The 17390-nt window shown below is 49.0% G+C and overlaps 1 protein-coding gene across 1 annotated transcript; it reads left to right on the top strand.

Moving 5' to 3' along the window:
• Positions 1-16450: 16450 nt before the first annotated feature.
• On the top strand, positions 16451-17386 carry LOC102368533 (olfactory receptor 10A7-like). Its single transcript, XM_006027482.1, has one exon. It carries the CDS (start codon positions 16451-16453, stop codon positions 17384-17386), a length of 936 nt encoding a protein of 311 aa, XP_006027544.1.
• The last annotated feature ends 4 nt before the right edge of the window (positions 17387-17390 follow it).

Below are 17390 nucleotides of genomic sequence, written 5' to 3'. Positions count from 1 at the left end.
TAAATAGACATCTCCCTGGACTATAATTTTCACAAGGACACAGACCCCAGATAATTGGTGATGCATAGGGTGTGCATGCGGATGCATGTGCATCCCCTGAGACTCACAGTGCATCCCCTATGAAGAGCGCTGCCGATGCTGCTGGTGGTGTTTGCAGGTGGTTGCTGCTCGCCACCTCCCCCCTCGCTGCTGACATTACCGGCGGCATCTGCAGGTGGTCCCCGATTGCTGCTGGCCACTGCCAACACTGCCAGTGGCATCTGCAGCACTCACCACCCTCCCCCCCACCCCCACTGCTAACACTGCCACGGCCACCAGCGGGAGATCCCCACTCGTCCTGCCCCTGCCATCGACATTGCCACGGCTACCTGTGGGAGCTCCCTGCTCACTGACACCACGCCCCCACTGCCGACACTGCTGCTGCCACCTGCGGGTGGTCACTGTGCTCCCCACCCCCAGCCTCTGGGGGCACGCATTGTTCATGTGTTGTCCTATACACAATAATTGTTGTGTTTATATACACACCATATTTACTCAATTCTAAGACAACTTCAAATTTAAGACAACCCCCAATAATTAGATTTTAGACATGGAAAATGATAAATTTGAGGGTTGTCTTAAATTTGTCCTCCCACTGCTGCAGCAGGAAAACAGCAGCAGAGGGCCAGGCTATGGGAAAAGCAGAAGTAAGGGTGTAGCCAGCAGGTTAGAAAATTTATCACTAATAGGTTAAGTCAGCAATAAAGTGTATAAATGTGGTGTGTATGACTAACAAAGAAGAAGCAAATGACATGAAGAAAACAGAACAGCCAAGAAAGGAGGAGTTGTGGTGTCAGCAACTAGAAGCCAACCATTGAAGGCCAAGTGTCTGTACAACATCCTTGACAAGAAGACTGGTTCAGGCTGACTAGATAAGGGGAACCTTTCTATGTGATGACTAAACAGTGCATGCCTTGGAGAGAGAGTTCGAGAAAACTTGCCCCGCAGAATAAACTGTATAAAAGGGGGCAAGAGAAAGGATAATGTGGGGAAGAACCTGCCTCACCACCGGAGCCCATGCCTGTGCATGCCAGGTTGGATACCCTGCTCCAACAATAGGTAGGGACTGGCCATCCCTATCTGCAATGCCCTTGGGATTAATTTTGTAAGTGTGTCATTGTGAGAATAAATATATGCATGTATGTGTGTGTGTGTGTATGGTACAGTAATGAAATTTTAAATAAGTTAATGGTCTCTAATAAGTGTATAACTCCCCAGCACCCTTAGCAATAAACTACCCCACTGAAAAGAAACTGACTTAGTCATTTGTCTATTTTTGGGTAACAAGGGGACAGGTAGGGGAGAAGCAGAGGTACAAGAAACTAGTGGGGAAAGCAAGGAGGAGAAGTTGGAGGTAGGGGAAGCAGGGGCAGGGGGAAAGCAGAGGTGGGGGGAGCAGGAATCCTACCCCTCATTCCTTGCCTCCCTGGTCACTATCACCCTACCTTTTACCTCCTCTTGCTGCTGCTTTCCCTGCTGATCCAGGCACAGGTGGAGTTCCAGAGTCACTTCTGCTTCAGTCTGCAGGAAGCAGTGTTGACTTGACATGCGCCAGATCAATGCTGGGGGATCTCAATATCGCACTGTTAGGCAGGAGGGCATGATACAAAATTACACACACACACACACACACACACACACACACACACACACTCCACATACAACACTATGGGTTCACACACACTTACACATACGTGCAAACATGTGCTTCCGTGGCTGTGTATGTGTTAACACTAGGGAGGTTACTTGAGGTCACTTGGTGCCTGGGGTTACTCGGGGCCACTTGGTGTCCCAGGCAGAGGTGAACGTGGGGGAAAAGCCAGGAGGCAGCAGAGCAGAGGGGGAAAGCTGGGGCCGGAGAAAAGTCAGGAGAAGCAGCAGAGAGGTGGTGGAGGAAGCCGAGAGGGACAGCAGAGAGGTGGTGAAGCAGCAGAGAAGCCAGGGAAGAAGCCAGGAGACAGTGGAAAAAAGGTGGAGAAGAAAGCCAGGAGCAGAGGGCAGGCCAGGGCTGGGAGGCAGCGGAGCAGAGACTGGGAGGCTGGGAGCTAAAGGAGGCGGTGGAGTGGCGAACCAGGAGTCAGCAGGGGGCCTAAGCTAGGAGTCAGAGGGAGCTGGGAGTGGTGAGCTGGGAGTGGTGAGCAGAGGTGAGGGCGATGGAGCAGAGCTGGAAGTCGGCAAAGCGGTGGAGCTGAGGGAAAAAGCCGGGAGATCAGGGAGGAGGCAGAGAGAGGTGAAGATGGAAGGCAGAGCGGTGGGCTAAAGCCAGGAGATTGGGGCTGAAGCCAGGAGGCTAAGAGAAGCCAGGAGGGTGTAGAGGGCAGAGCCAGGAGATGGCAGAGAGGGAGCTGAGATGACAGGGAGAGAGAGACAGGAGGACGGTCAGAGGGACAGAAAGCAGAGACTGGAGCAGGGCCAGGAGGTCAGTAAGACAAAACCCAACACAGGGTTCCAAAATAACAGTTTTATTAAATAGGAAACACACTATACAGCCCATGAAGTTATTGGTTCCCTCCCCCCTGCCCAAACTCTCCCATGCACCCACACAATGGTAACAGGATAAGAAAGGCTTAATAGAGGGATTGAGGTCAAGGTGTACAAAGACAGAGCTCAGGTCCCTTGCTTGGGGGAAGAAGGTGGGTGATAGCTACCTATATGGGCTGTGAGTTGATCCTCGATGGCCAGTCAGGGTCTTCTCTAGCAAGGTGTTGTCTAGAGGGGGTTGCTGGTAGGACCTCTGAGTGGATAGGTGGCATGCGTAGTGCTGGTCCAGATGGAGAGGGCATCCGAAGGAGGTCACACTCTACCACTCCTTTTATAGGGGTGGGCTACCTGTGACTTCAACGGGAAGGACATGCCCAGGCAAGGGCCAGTCCTGCTCAGATGAGGTCATGCAGTTCCAGGTGTCCCCATTGTCTGGTGGGATACAATGGTGGAGTTGCTGGTTTCTATTCTGTTCTTTGTTTCCATGTTGCTGGTTTCTTGGAGGGTCTTTATCTTTCAAATATTGGGTTTTCTCTCTGGTCCTGAGAATAGGTCTGTGGTTTCAGGGACAGTCAATACAAGGCGGTGGTCCAATCATTAAGTTGATGGCCTGGTCATTGAGTTGATAGTCCAGCCATTAAGCTGACGGTCTGGTCATTCAGCAGGCACTATTTTTAGGACTGCTACCATTATGTCTCAAGCACCCTCATTCATCTTCACTCACCCAGGAACCAATTTACATAGGAGGGGCAGGTATGAGTCATAGTTGCAACACAATTACAATAGGGTATGCCTGGGCAGGGCACACCAAATGGAGACCTGGAATTACCAAATGGCACACAAAATGGAGACTTGACATTACAAGATGGAGGCTTGACATTACTTTGGTTAACTTACAGGAACAGGCCTAAATCATACAATATCAATATAAAACAGTAAAACAGTAAAAATCAATACAAACATAATAGGAATACAATATAAAACAGTAAAAATCAATGCAAAAATAACAGAACATTATTTACAGTATAAAAAGGGGCTTGTCACAATAAGACATACAAGGCATACAAGAACTTAGCTTATCTATGAGTACTTATAACGCCTTAAAAGGAATAGAGATGGCAGAGAAACAGTAAGAAATGGTTGGGGAAGGGGTGGGAATGTATTTTTAAATAATAAAAAAGAAAAACTGGGGGTTTTGCTACAGCAGCTGTGCTGAAAGCTCAGCTTAGCACCATACAGATTTTGCTTTCCCTTCTATGCTCCTTTCCCCATTCAGAAATCTGTGAGGTGCAGAGCTGGGCTCTGAGCACAGCTGCTTCCTGCAGCATGGGGCAAGCTGGAGACCAAAGCAATAGCAGCATGCAGACTCCTTCCCTGCCTGGCTCTCTGCCAGCAAGGGGGAGAGCATGGGTGACTGGTGTTGCCTGTGTCAGTGGGGCATGTGCCCCCCCAGTGGCCAGTCAGTGATCAGGGTGGGGGGTCCCCCTGTGGCCAATCTCACCAACCGGGAAGCGTGAGTGGTGCTCCCAGAAGCGGCCATGGCACTCCTGGGAGTGTCAGTGGCACATCACCTGGTGCACCACTCCCCGGCTGGTGTTCATGGGGGGGCCTCAGCATTCCCACCTCCCCCCCCGCCTGTTGCCTAAGCGGCAAGTGCTGCCTGTCAGGGGGTGCCCCAGTGCTCTCAGGGGGTGCACATGCACCCCCATTCACCTCCTACATGTCGCCATGGGGGCAGAGGAAGGCAGGGAAGAAATCTAGGCAGGGAGCAGAGCTGTTGTTTCACACTGCTGATACTGTCTCTGCCTCAGCTGGGCTCACTGCAGTGCTGTTCCACAGTTCACAGCTGTGATCCTTGATTCAAAGATGGGGCTTTGCTTCCTTCATAATGAATGGAGAAAAAAACCTCATCTTAAAATTAACACACAGTGGTGACTTGTAGAGGGTGCACGGGGGTGCATGTGCACCCCCTGAGAGCACTGGTGCACCCCCTGACAGCCAGCCAGCATTCTTTGGTCAGGCAACAGGAAGGGGGGCTGGTGGGAGTGCTGGTGCCCCTGCTGAGAGCACCAGCTGGGGAGTGGGACAAGATTCCCTCCAAGCTGCACATGCTTTAAAACCATACCACACACAAACTTATTAATGCTGTGCACCTGCCCGGAGAGGAGCTGGGTTGCGGCTTCCCCAAGAGGAGCTGGGCAATGAGCTGAGTGTGGCGGAGGCACCAGGGCTGGCTCAGGACACTTGCCAAAGGTAAGCTCAGGCAGCAGCTCCTCCCTGAGGCCATGTGCTCCTGAAGGCTCGGCTAGGACATGGGTTGGGGCTGGCACCGGGGAACTGCTCCGCTCCCAAGCACCAATGCCACATGCCTCCTTGCTCCTGGACGTGAGCGGGGGGGCTGGAGCTGGGACCAGGAAACTGCTCCACTCCCAGAGGTGAGGTGGGGGCTGGGGCTGGCACGGGCTCTGCTGGCGCTGGGAAACTGCTCCGCTCCCCAGCCCATGCCACATACCTCTTCACTTCCGGAGGCAAGGTGGGGGCTGGGGTTGGGGCTGGGAAACTACTCCACTCTCAGAGGCAATGCCAGGCCTGGGATGATTTAACTCATCAGACCAGGCTTGCTGGAATTTTAAAGCTGACAGCGTGTGATAACTCTGCTATTGTAGCAGCAATTAGGCGATTTTATGTTGACAGCAACTTAGATATGCAAAAGATGGTAATGTTCACCTCCGACGGTGCTTCAGTAATGCTTAAAAAGTGCAGTGGTGTGGCTACAGTACTTCACCAGTCTATTCCACATCTGCTCGATCAGCACTGCGCGGCATACCAGGAAGACTTGGGGATTAATGATGCTTGGAAAGATGTACCTTTAATGAGGTGCACTGAAACTCTACTACGGACCATATACACACTTTTTAGTAGGTCTTCTGTAAAAAAATATAAGTTTGAAGAACTATCTAAGGCTGCTGAGGTGTGAAACAGTTTCACTTAGGCCACTGAATGATGTCAGATGGCTCTCGAGACATTTTGCTGTTAGTGCTGTGATGAAGAATTATACTGTGTTGATGAACTACTGCGCACAACAAGTGGCTGAAGACAATGACCTAATTCACCAATACTGCTTGGACAAACTGTGGAAACCAGAGTATCATGTTGCACTGGCCATACTAAATGATGTCTTAGGTGAACTGGCTGAGTTGTGCAAAATGCTTCAGCGAAGTTCACTAACAACAGTAGAGGCATTTCAGTTTGCTAAAGCTAGACTTGCCAAACTTCTTTCGCAGTATCTTGGTGAGACTGTACATTTTTCTGAAGACATTCAAACCTTGCTGTCATCATTTGAATCACCTGTTGATACTACATCAGTTATTCAATTCATTGAGCGTACATGTGACCACATGGACAACAGATTTCCAGAAGGTGAGTTGGAATAATGGTCAATTTTTGATAAGGATTCTTTTTCCTCTTTATCAAACAGGAATGATTTTTCTTTCGGGCATGAGGAGCTGAAAACATTGGCATATAGTGCCTTGCTAAACAAATCTGTAGAAACTTTTAAGAAGGACCTATGCAAACAATATGTGGACTTTAAATTAACTGTTAGTGAGAAAATGAAAACTGAGGCAATAAACACCTTTGAAGATATGGTCACCTACATACTACAACAGGAACAATTTAGTGAACTGTCATTACTTGTTGACATCTGTGCCACTTTCCAAGCATCTAGTGCAGATTTTGAGAGAGAGTTTAGCCTCATGAACACAATAAAAACAAAGTCTAGAAATTGTTTAGAAGTTGATAATCTGGACAAGCTGATGCGAATTAAACTTCATTTAGCCTCAGGAAACACTGTTAACCTGGACGCTGTATATTCTGTTTGGAAAAGAGAAAAAGGTAGACGGGAGTCACTCTGGTAAATAAAGGTTATAGTATCATCTTTTGTTGTTATACTGTGTAATACTGTGGGGCAGACAGAAGCAGTGCTAGCCAAAAGGGGGAGGTGGGACCAATTTGGGAACGGACCGAAGCAGCACACTCATGGACCAAAGCGGTGCATTCATGGATCGAAGCAGCATGCTCACAGACCGCTACACCTTAGAGGGAACATTGGAGTCAGGGCGCCAGGAGAAGCACTGCTGCCACTTCCAGGCGTGCCACCGGCACTTCTGGGTTGGTGCAATCGACTGTGGGGGGTCCTCCTGGATCGGTGTGATCGGCCGCTGGGGGCAAGGGACAAGTGCCCCTCCTAACTCAGGAGGCACCAGTCACCCATGTTAATACATATGGTATGTTCTGTAATCTATTAGTGGAGGACACTGCCTAGGGTGGCCATTTGTCCTGTTTTATACCAGACAATCCTGCTTTTAAACCCTTCGTCACTTGTCTGTTTCTGAATGAAGAATGGACTGCAAAAGTCCTGTTTTTCAGTTCATTGGTGGAAATACATGTCAATTATTTGTCCTCATGATTCTATTGGCTTTGGCTAGAGGCAGGGTGTACACAGCTAGGAAGAGTAGGGTTCCCAGCCAGGAAGGGAGGTGGAGGATTCCAGGAGCTGCTTGTAGAGTTGCCAAGACTCCTGGATTGGCCAGGAGTCTACCGGAATCGGCATCAATCTCCCGGTGACTATTGAAAGCAATCTGAAAAATGGATGTTGTGAACAAATTGAACAGTACAATTAATGACTAGAGGTGAACCAATACAGTTGTCCCATATCAGATTGACATTGATATAAGGAAAATTGACAGTATCGGCAATCAGCTTTTCTTGGCTGATGCCGCTAATAATGTTGCTGATAAATACCCTGTGCCTGTGCGCAGCTGCAGTGCATCATGCAGGTGGCCAGAAGCACAGCTCGGCAGCATGGAGAGCAGCCAGGTTCAGCTGGTAAGTCTATTTTGAGGGAAGGGGCATGGTGAGGGGGAGACAGATCGAGGCCCCAGCAGTCTGGGAGGGTGAGGGGCTGGGGCAGGGGCAGGTGCTGCACAGCCAGGGTGGAGCATGGGACGAAGCCACGAGTGGCTTGTCCGGGGGGGCATGGGGAGGGGGTGGTGGCTCTCTCCACTGCATGTACTCTGGGAGGGCATGGATGGTGTGTGCCCCCGGATCTGTGTGTGGAGCAAGGGTGGGCTGCTGCTGTGGACTGGGGCCAGGGGCAGTGTTGGGCTTTTCCTAGTGGGTTGGTTGGGCTAGGACTGCATTTGGGGTGGGCAGTGGTGGCACTGGGAGTGAACTTTGGGGTGGCTGCAAACCCCCAGTAGCCTACCTCCCAGTACTGCCAACACCCACCCTGAGTACAGCCTGGCCCAGCCCCCCGCTGGGAAGAGCCTGGCGCTGCTCCGGCCCCAGCCCGCATTGTCAGCCTGCCTTTGCCCTGCATGCTGATCCAGGGGCATATGCTTCCCATGCCCTCCCAGGGTGCATGTAGTGGCAGGAGCTGCCCCCCACCCCCTCACCACACCTCCCAGGTGAGCTGCTCGCAGCTTCATCCTGTGCTCCGTCCCGGCTGTGTAGCACCTGCTCTTGCCCCAGCCCCACTCCCTCCCCCCCCCACAACAGACTTACAAGTCAGATGCCACTCTCTATGTTGCCCAGCTGCATATTGGAATTGGATCGGTATCAACCAATATGGCTTGTTAAAAATCGGCCATCAGTATCAGTCCAAAAAATCTCTATTGGCTCACTCTTATTAATGACACTACGTCACGTTGGGAAAAAAAAATTCCCTGAATAGCTTCAGTCAGAGCTAGCAACTCCAGCTGGTTCCTCTGTACCTGTGCGAGGAGCTGTGGCTGCAGTGCATGTGCAGGCACAGTAAGAACCAAGGTGCTGCTGCATGCCTGAGCTCCCTGACCCTGGGCTGTGTGTGTGTGTGTGTAGGTGGACCTGGGCCCCAGGGGCAGCTGATCTTCCAGGTCCAGGCCTTGGTCTGTACACACACCCCCTGTGCTGCCTCAGCATGAGGCAATGGTTTTGAAAGCAGGCAGCTTGGAGAACCGCATTTGTATCTGCTGGAACACTGGTGGGACTGGGAGGAGGCTCTTGTTTCCATCTTTGCACCCACAGAGCAGCCTGGTGAGTCCCTGGGGTGTCCTGCTGTGTGGGAAAGGAGAACTTTGGACAAAGGGATCTCTGGGCTCCTGGGCAGCTGGACCAGCTTATTAAGCTATTATTTCTCCTCTGGGAGAGGCAAACCTGTCTGCCTCCCAGGGAAGGAAGGGAAAGGCCCACCAGGCATCTGGCTACACTGCCACAGGCATCGAATGCCCACTGAACCCACTCAGCCCAGCTCTGACCAGAATGCAGCCAGGGCAGATCCTTGGGTGCCCAGTGTCTGCGCTGAATGCTGATAGAGGGGAGGTGAAGTCCCTGTGCAGTGTATGCCCCTGGCTCCCAAACATGGAGCTGTGTTGGAATGTGACCAGATCCCAGTGGATAATTACTTTTTATTAATTTGGTATTCATAAACAAAATTGCTACTGTCTGCATTCAATGTCATTAAAAGTGCAAAATAAAGGAATTAATATTTTATTATAACAGTCAGCAATAAACCAAAGCTGGTGCCATTTTCCCAGTCTTTTTGTGGTGGTTTTGCCCCTTGCTGCTGATTGGCCAAAGGGGGGGGGGTCAAGTGGCCCCACCCTCACTGCTGATTGGCTGAGGCAGCAGTGGTCGTGCCCCATACTGCTGATTGGCTGAGGGGGCTGGTGGTCTCACCCCTCACAAAGGGGATGTCCTGTATTCTGGGGATTCCTCAGTGGCCATCCTAATGCTGCCTGAACTTCATTATTTTGTGTTGCAGTTTGCTGTTCTGCTTAGTGTTATGGGTAGTTAGTTGTTAATAAAGTGGTTCCCTTGTTTTTCTGGTGTGATCTCTCCAGGACAAGATTCCTAAAGATACACCAGACTGGGGATGAGGATGGGATCCTGGTGTGTAGGATATTTCTAGCAAGAAAAACACTTGTAGTGATCCATGCTGCAAGTGAGCAGTGGCTGGGTTCTTTTCCTCCCACTTGTTGGCTTGTGCAGGTGCACGTATATGCATGCATACATTGGCCACCAAAGCTTGTAGACACAGCCCATGAAATGGTGTATTTACACTTGTCAAAGCTAATACCCAGGCAGGCATATACTTGCCATCAATTTACACATGCTTTTAGAGACATACATGATCCTTCTCCACAGCACAGGAGCATGCAAAAACTTGCCAGGACACACACACATGTGGACACAGACTACCAGAGTGCATGTTCTTGAATGTGTTTGTGTATCTAAAGCCCTAAGCCCAAGAGCCCCATGAGCCACCTGTCAGCAGGCCACAGATGCATGCACCCTCCAGAAAGGTAGGGCAGTGCCTTGGGCTCATACCTTTCTCTGCAGATGCCCCTACATGTGTAGTCAGTTGGAAATGTCCTGGAGATTTTTCCATCTCCCTCAGCTGTTGGTCCCTTTTATTTCATTTCTCTATGGGCAAGAATCTTTTACATCTTCTAATATTTAAAGAGCTGCTTAAATCCCCAGCACTCTCCCAGGAAACAGAGCACATTCCCCTGAATACAGGGGCATGGCTGAAGGTCAGGGATCCTTCTTTATACTCCCAAGGTGCTGGGAAGCCCTTTCCATTCTCCACAACATTTGCTGCAACCTGACTCACAGGGCCCTGGCAGGCACCTCAGATTCTGGCCTGGGTTACCTAGGAGGGATCCTGCCAAGTCCTCATCAATGCAGCCTTTCCCAGAACAATATGGGACTTGAAGCACCATTAGCTGTCAGGCACTGGTCCAAGGACCTGTGGGTATAGTGCTCAGAGCACAGAGTTGGGAGAGATTCCTTCTTTCCCTGTCCCCCTGAATATGATGGGTGTGTACATCCCCCTGTTCCCAGCTGCAAAAAAAATTGCTCCACCCCCAAAGTGAAAGGCAGAAGCTGTGCCCTAGAGTGGCCCTCTGATAGTTCAGAAAGGAGGGGATGGGAGAAGGCATTCAGCATCACCTGTCATTTCCGTCAGCGGCAGCAGCAACTTCTTCAGTAGCTTCACAGCCTCATATGTGGTTTCTCACAACCACTCCCCTTTTCTCTGCAGGTGCCCTCATCCTGGGGAGAGGGGATGCTGGGAACTCTGGATGGTGTCCTGGGAGTGCCTGGTGGAGATCTGAGAATTAGTGGCTCCTGCACACCATGTGGTACTGGGATCTGTGGGAAGAGAGGAAATGTACATCATTGTGCAAGGCATTGCAACCAAGAGAAGCAGAAGTGAAAGAGAATACTTAGCAAGCCTTTACCCACACTATAAAAGGACGTCAACATACCTCCATAACTGTTACCACACAACTCCAAACTCTAGGGGGACTAATAACTACCACTAATTCTAATGACTACTAATTATAACCACTAACAATACTAACAACTACCTCTCAGTATTAACACTACCTACTAATAATACAAATAATTGAAAATTTAAAGGAAGATAATAGGAATTTGACATCTACTCTTAAGAACAACAGCAACAGCAACAACAAATGTAAAACCTGGTAATCACAAAACAGCCAGTGTCAGGTCCTGTACCAATGTAATTGAGTCAGGGACACTGGACTAGATCCTGCACCCCCTATTGGGCATCTCTCTGGTGTTTAGGTATATCAGAATGATCCTATTTCACCCTAAACTACTTCCACCAGACAGGGTTGGGGCCTCCTCCTTCTACTCGCTGCTTTATCATCATTTAGAGCAGTGGTTCTCAACTGGAGTGTTACAAAAACCCCACAGGGTTGCCACTATAGACACAGCTGTCATGGCATCAGGCAAGTAAAACCGCCCTGTGTGCACTCCTTCCGCATTAGGACTCTGATCAGCCCAAAGCAGGCAGGAGCTGTTTTGTGCTGTGTAGGACTTCCTGGTCCCCTCTGCCCCACACGGCCCTCCCAGAAAGAGAGGTACCTGGGACATTTTTCTGGGCTTGGTCCTGGGTCAGCACTGAATTAAAAGGGCCCCTGCTACTTCCCCCAAGGCTTACAGGGGAGATAGTTGTGGTGTGTGGAGGACACTGGGCTCTAGGGCAGCTTCTGATAAATATTTGCCATCTTTATTTTGTTCCCCTAGGTCAGGAGTGTCCAACTAGTAGCCCATGGGCTGCATGTGGCTGACAAGGGGTTAAATTGTGTCCCTCAGTCTCCTCTCCAGCTGCAGTTCCCCTTATCACTCCGGCTGGATTTATTTTATGAATCATGTTTGCACATCAAATTGTGCTAACATTGTGCCGGACCTCGTGGCACCTCCAGGTTGAAAATAATGGGTATAGTTTCACAGCCAGGGCTATGGGTCTTGCATTCCTGTTGGCCCCTGCTGTGTCCCTCACAGGCCCCAGGAATGAGTGCAGGTCTGTGCTCACCTCTGGTGTTGCACAATTTACCAATTGCTTAAAATGACAAGAGAGACTTATAAGGGGAATGCATTATAAGGGGGTTCCTTTGCCAATCATACATCCAGTATTACAATCCTTTTACACCAAAATTCACTGTCTGGATACACATATACCATTTTAGGAGAGTGCTCATACTGTTTGAGCACCTGATAGATAGCATGTAATTCTGCATGGTGAGCTGATCCATGATCTAGTTCCCCTTTAATTATGGCCTCATTCAAATTTATAGCTGTGTACACACAAGGGTTGTGCGAAGCTTCGATCCCTGATTTGATTTGGCAGAGATTCGGTCCAGTTTGGTGTCCAAATCTCTGAATCTGAATTGAATCAGAGGACCCTTTAATCTCTCCAAATCAAATCAGAACCTTCTGAATCGATTTGGAAAGATTCGGAGATTCGGACATAGAGACAGCTTTAAATGTTTTTTCTACATACCTCAAGGTAGCAGGGGCTCATGAGTGCTGCGATGCTGGGGTGCATTAAATGTCCAACAGGAGCACAGGGGGTTCCCTAGAGAGCTTGGCAGCAGACCTGGAAGTGGAAGCACTTCTGGTCCACTTCCGGGTCTGCTGGGCAGCGCGCTGGGGGGCCTGCCGTGCCCCTCCTGGCTCAGCGATTGGTGCCTCCTGGATCGGGGTGGGGCATCCAGGGTCCCCCTGTGGCTGATCGCTGAGCCAGGGGGGTGCAGGGGAGCCCAGTGCACTGCCTGGCAGACCCGCAAGTGGACCGGAAGTACTTCTGGTCCAGTTCCAGGTTTGCTGCTGAGCATGTGGAGGGTCCCCCCCAACCCCACTCCTGTGGGATGCTTCATCTGCCCCAGCATTGCAGCGTTCACAAGCTGTGCTGGTACCTTGAGGTATGTGGAAAAATCTTTTAAAGCTGTGTCTATGTCCAACTCACTGATTCTCCGAATCAGCATTGAATCTTCAGATTCAGATTCAGCCGAATCGAATCTGGGACAGTGATCCAAATCAACAAGTTGAATCACTGTCCCTGATTTGGGCCAAATCTGAATCCAAATTGAATAGGGCCTGCTTTGCACACCCCAGTACACAATTCTCTTCTTCCCTTTGAGTAAGTGGAGCTCCCATCTGTGTGAAGTAAATGTGTATGAAGTGGATGGAAAAATATTGAAAGAACGATGTGCAGACAAACAGGTTACCAAAAGGCGGAAGAATTCCAAGGAGAGGCTGAAGACACAGCTTGTAACAGACGCAGCAAGGAGATACTAGATAAGCCAGATGCTCTGAAGGACAACACTCATGTGTAAACTCATCTGTTTACCAGAATGGAAAATTACTGGGGGTTCAAACAAAGAAGGCACGGAGTCAAGAAAGGCAGAACCGGTCACTGAACACCAATTTGGTGCCCCCTATAAAGGGGAGAGACTTAACAGCAAGAGGTTGGGTAACACTCTGCATACTTCACAGGAACACAGACACACATCTGACAAGGCCCTGCTCTTCGTCTCGTACTCTTTGGCTGGCCACCTAGTGCAGTACTGATCAATGGACTTTGGTAACTATAACATCTGCAGAGTAATTGGGAGTGAGAATGTGTGAATGTTTGAGCGCTCTTTTGAATATTCTAATCAATAAACACGGCATCTTGCCTTATCCCATGTCATTTTAAGCAATTGGTAAATTGTGCAACACTGGCTTTGACATACTCCTTGCTATGGTCCCCCTGCCCCAGACCCAACTGCATCCAGTGGATCCCAGGTCCCAGCTTGGCAGAGATGGATTTGTCTTGTTCCCAGCTCCTAATGAGTGCACAAGCCAAGGATATGAACATGGAAACTTTGGTGTATTGCAAGGGGTTTGTGTGTTCCAGCAGTATCAGACAGTGAGCCACAGGGGCAGCCAGCTTCATTGTACACACCAAAGGCTGAACTAAAAGCATACAATCTCAACAGGAGATAAACACCATGTAGAATAGTGTTGCCTACTACCAGGAGTGCCTAACATATCATGTACAGGGCATTGTTACACATTACAGTACCTTTAGACCATGCTAAAATCCTATGTGGCATAAAAATCAGCCCATGCTCTGAGCAGTTGTATAGTACTGTCTACTATCATCTTTGACTTGCACAATTCTGACTTGTCATTCAAGGGCTGGTGAGCAGAAGTGGGGCTAGGAACTAGGACACAAGAGTTCGATCCCTCCTCAGGGGGGGCACAGCTATACAGCTTCTGGGAAATAAATGGCAGGAAGGAGCCAGCCAGCCTAGAACTGGGAGAGCAGCTGTGGGGACTGGTGGATGCCAATACAGTGCGCTCCAGGTGCATGAGTACTGGATCAGAGCATAATTCAGTTCCCTGCAGAACAGCTCCATACCCAATCTGTTGTCTGCTGCTTACGTTGTAACTGATGTGGGGTACCTGCATATGGGTTAAGTGCTTAGAGATTCCTTAGGTTCAGGTTCAGCTGGTGTAAATATATTTAACCTGATCAGAGTCAGCAAGGTCATCAGGAGTGCTGACCTTTATGTGTTGCTTCCATGGGTTCATATTATTTCTCCTTTGGGTTGAAACCCTGTCATGGGATTTAATCAACTCGGAGTATTCAGGCCGACCAGAGACCTATGCATTAATTGGTTTATTATGATTTGGCTTATTATCCTCCAGCTTCCACTGGGAGGAAGAAGCCCCCCCCAGATGCTCTCGGTAACTCCATATCCCTTATAATAGCAACATATTTCTGTGCATGTTGCACATGCCTTGCTCCTCCTGATGCCTAGGATTCCTGGAATCTCTGATCCTGTTCCTTCCCTTTCATACTCATCACATTACTGGAGGTAAGCACTTCAACTTCTTTCCTAGGCATTTGTGATGCAGACAGCTTCTGAGACAAAACTGAGATCCATTTTGCACAAAGTAGCATTTCCTAACTTATACCTATCTGGTTCATGGTACAGGTTTCTACTAGTTTCCTTCTATTAGTACATTCAGATGTCCATCATGACAGGTGCAAGTACTGTATAGGGTGTAAGTTTGGCTTTTCATTTTGTCAGCTGGATCTGAAGAAAGCTTATGAAAACTCAGGGAGACCTGCCCTGAGTGTAATCAGCACAGTGACTCTGCGTAGGTATATTGACAGCTACAAAGAAAGTGATAATTTGTTTGAGTACAACCAATGCAGCAACCTTTCCTGGGTCTGCAGAAAGCCCAAGTTGATCACTCTGATAGGGTTGAGCTGCCCAGAGTGTGACTTCCCTTTAAGCATTAAAGAAGCAGGTCGAGGGGGGACCAAAATATATGCCTGGGTCTGTGGGATTATACATTATTAAAAAAAAACAGCACAAGAGCATATGGATTGTTAGATTCTGTCACTTCATCTAGCCGGGTATCCTATTTTTGAGAATGTCAGAGCCAACTGCTTTACAGCTGGGAACAAAAAAGACAGCAGTTTGTCATGCATATGGGCAGGTGCATTCTCGCACATGCATGCACACACACAATTTCTCTCTGCTGATTTTTCTTTCCTCACTTGCTTTCTCCTCGCTCAGGTAAAATGGGCAGTCATTCTAGAGCTGCCTGTTTTGGAATTCTTGGCATCTGCCTCATCCAAGTTCATGCTGAAGAAAAATACAGGGAACAAAGGAGACAGCCTCTCCCTAGTTTTCACACTTCTAGTAATAATGATGGTCCATAATGCTTAGGACATCTTTTGTCTGAGCACTTCAGGGAGGTTTCAGAGCTTGAGTGAGGAACATTCTGCTGACTTCCTGAATTGTTCTAAATCTGTCTGTCTCTGGCTGCCTGTTCATTTGTCCATGTATTCACCCTCTTCCTCTTTATTTGTAAGTTCCTCTCTGATTTTTGCTATGGTACCTCCTTCTCTCCCAGAAACTGGCTATACTTTCTCCCTCTTTCTCTGCTCCCCAGTTGTTGTAGCAGCATTGTGGGGTGACACTAAGTAAAAAAGTCAGTTTACATATGACCCTGAAAGCTAACAAGGCATTTCTGATTCCTCTTCTTCTGTTGCTGGTCCAGCTTGAAATCAGTTCTGTAGACATTTGATCAGTTGCCTACAGACTGTCTGTACACTCTGGTACTGGGTGATTTTAAAATCAGCTTAACTGAACCTGACTAGCAAGTGTGCCTCGCTTATGTCCAAGACATGTCCAATGTCTCTGCTGAGAGATCACAGATTAGCAGGCTGTAAAATTAAATTAGATGGACAACATCAAAGCATTGGTTTGAGAGATTTAGAAACACTAATGTTCATATTAGTTCTTTTCTTTGCAGTGGCAACAGGAGCAGGAAGTGAGGAGCATCTAGCATTGAGCAGTGTCATGTTCAGGGATGTCCAGGCCTGATAGGAGGGAAAATCAGAAATTACCACACCATAATGCCCAGCATCCTCCACAGAGTTGATTGCCACCTTTTCACTTTTGTCAGGAAGGGAGGAATGGCAGGGTGGCTGTATTCATTTACAGAGTCAGAAGGATGGAGCTTGGAGCATCCTCATCTGCTATGACCTTCTCTACACAAGTACCTTTTGATGGCTGCTGAAAACGAAACTGTGGTGAGGGATTTTGTCTTGTTGGGCTTTGCCAGTGTCCCCAAGAGCCAGGAGCTGCTCTTCACCCTATTCCTTCTCATCTATGTGGTCACCTTGGCTGGGAATGGGATCATCATTGTGATAACCAGCATTGACCCCCGCTTGGATACTCCCATGTACTTTTTTCTTAGAAACCTTTCAATCATTGACATCTGCTACATCTCCAGCACTGTGCCCCAGCTGCTTGTGCACTTCCTGAGCCAGACACACACTATCTCCCTGGTAGCTTGTGCCATGCAGAACTATGCCTTCTTTGCTTTTGGGGTGACTGAATGCTTCCTGCTGGCTGTCATGGCCTATGACCGATATGTAGCAATTTGCAACCCACTAAACTATACCCTTGTGATGAGTCGCTATGCTTGTGGCAAGATGGCAGTGGCTTCATGGGTCAGTGGTTTCCTCCACTCTGTAGTGCTGACTGTCTACACTTTCCATGTGCCATTCTGTGGGTCCAACCAAATTGACCACTTCTTCTGTGAGGCACCCCAGGTGCTAAAGCTGGCCTGCACTGACACCTATCTCAACGAGCTGGTCATCTTTGCTGTGGCCATACTGGTGCTCATTATCCCGCTCTCTTTGGTCTTTGTCTCATACTCACAAATCCTAACCACCATCCTCCGCATGACTACAGCTGCTGGGCGCCACAAAACCTTCTCCACCTGTGCCTCACATCTGACTGTGGTATCCCTCTTCTATGGGGCAGCCATCTTTATGTACATGCGGCCTAAGACAACCCATTCAGCCCAGCAGGACAAGATGAACTCCCTGTTTTATGCTGTCATCACTCCCATGATCAACCCCATGATCTACAGCCTCCGGAACAAAGAAGTAAAGGGAGCTGTGATGAGGGCTTTAGGCAGGACGGTGTCATCATAAATGT

This window comes from Alligator sinensis, unplaced genomic scaffold (assembly GCF_000455745.1).
Source record: "Alligator sinensis unplaced genomic scaffold, ASM45574v1 scaffold496_1, whole genome shotgun sequence".
NCBI lineage: Eukaryota > Metazoa > Chordata > Crocodylia > Alligatoridae > Alligator > Alligator sinensis.
This window is presented reverse-complemented; position numbering and strand designations above follow the sequence as displayed.

What these genes read in the sequence shown, in the direction of transcription:
- LOC102368533 (XM_006027482.1), top strand. Translation starts at nt 16,451, where the DNA reads ATGGCTGCTGAAAACGAAACTGTGGTGAGGGATTTTGTCTTGTTGGGC.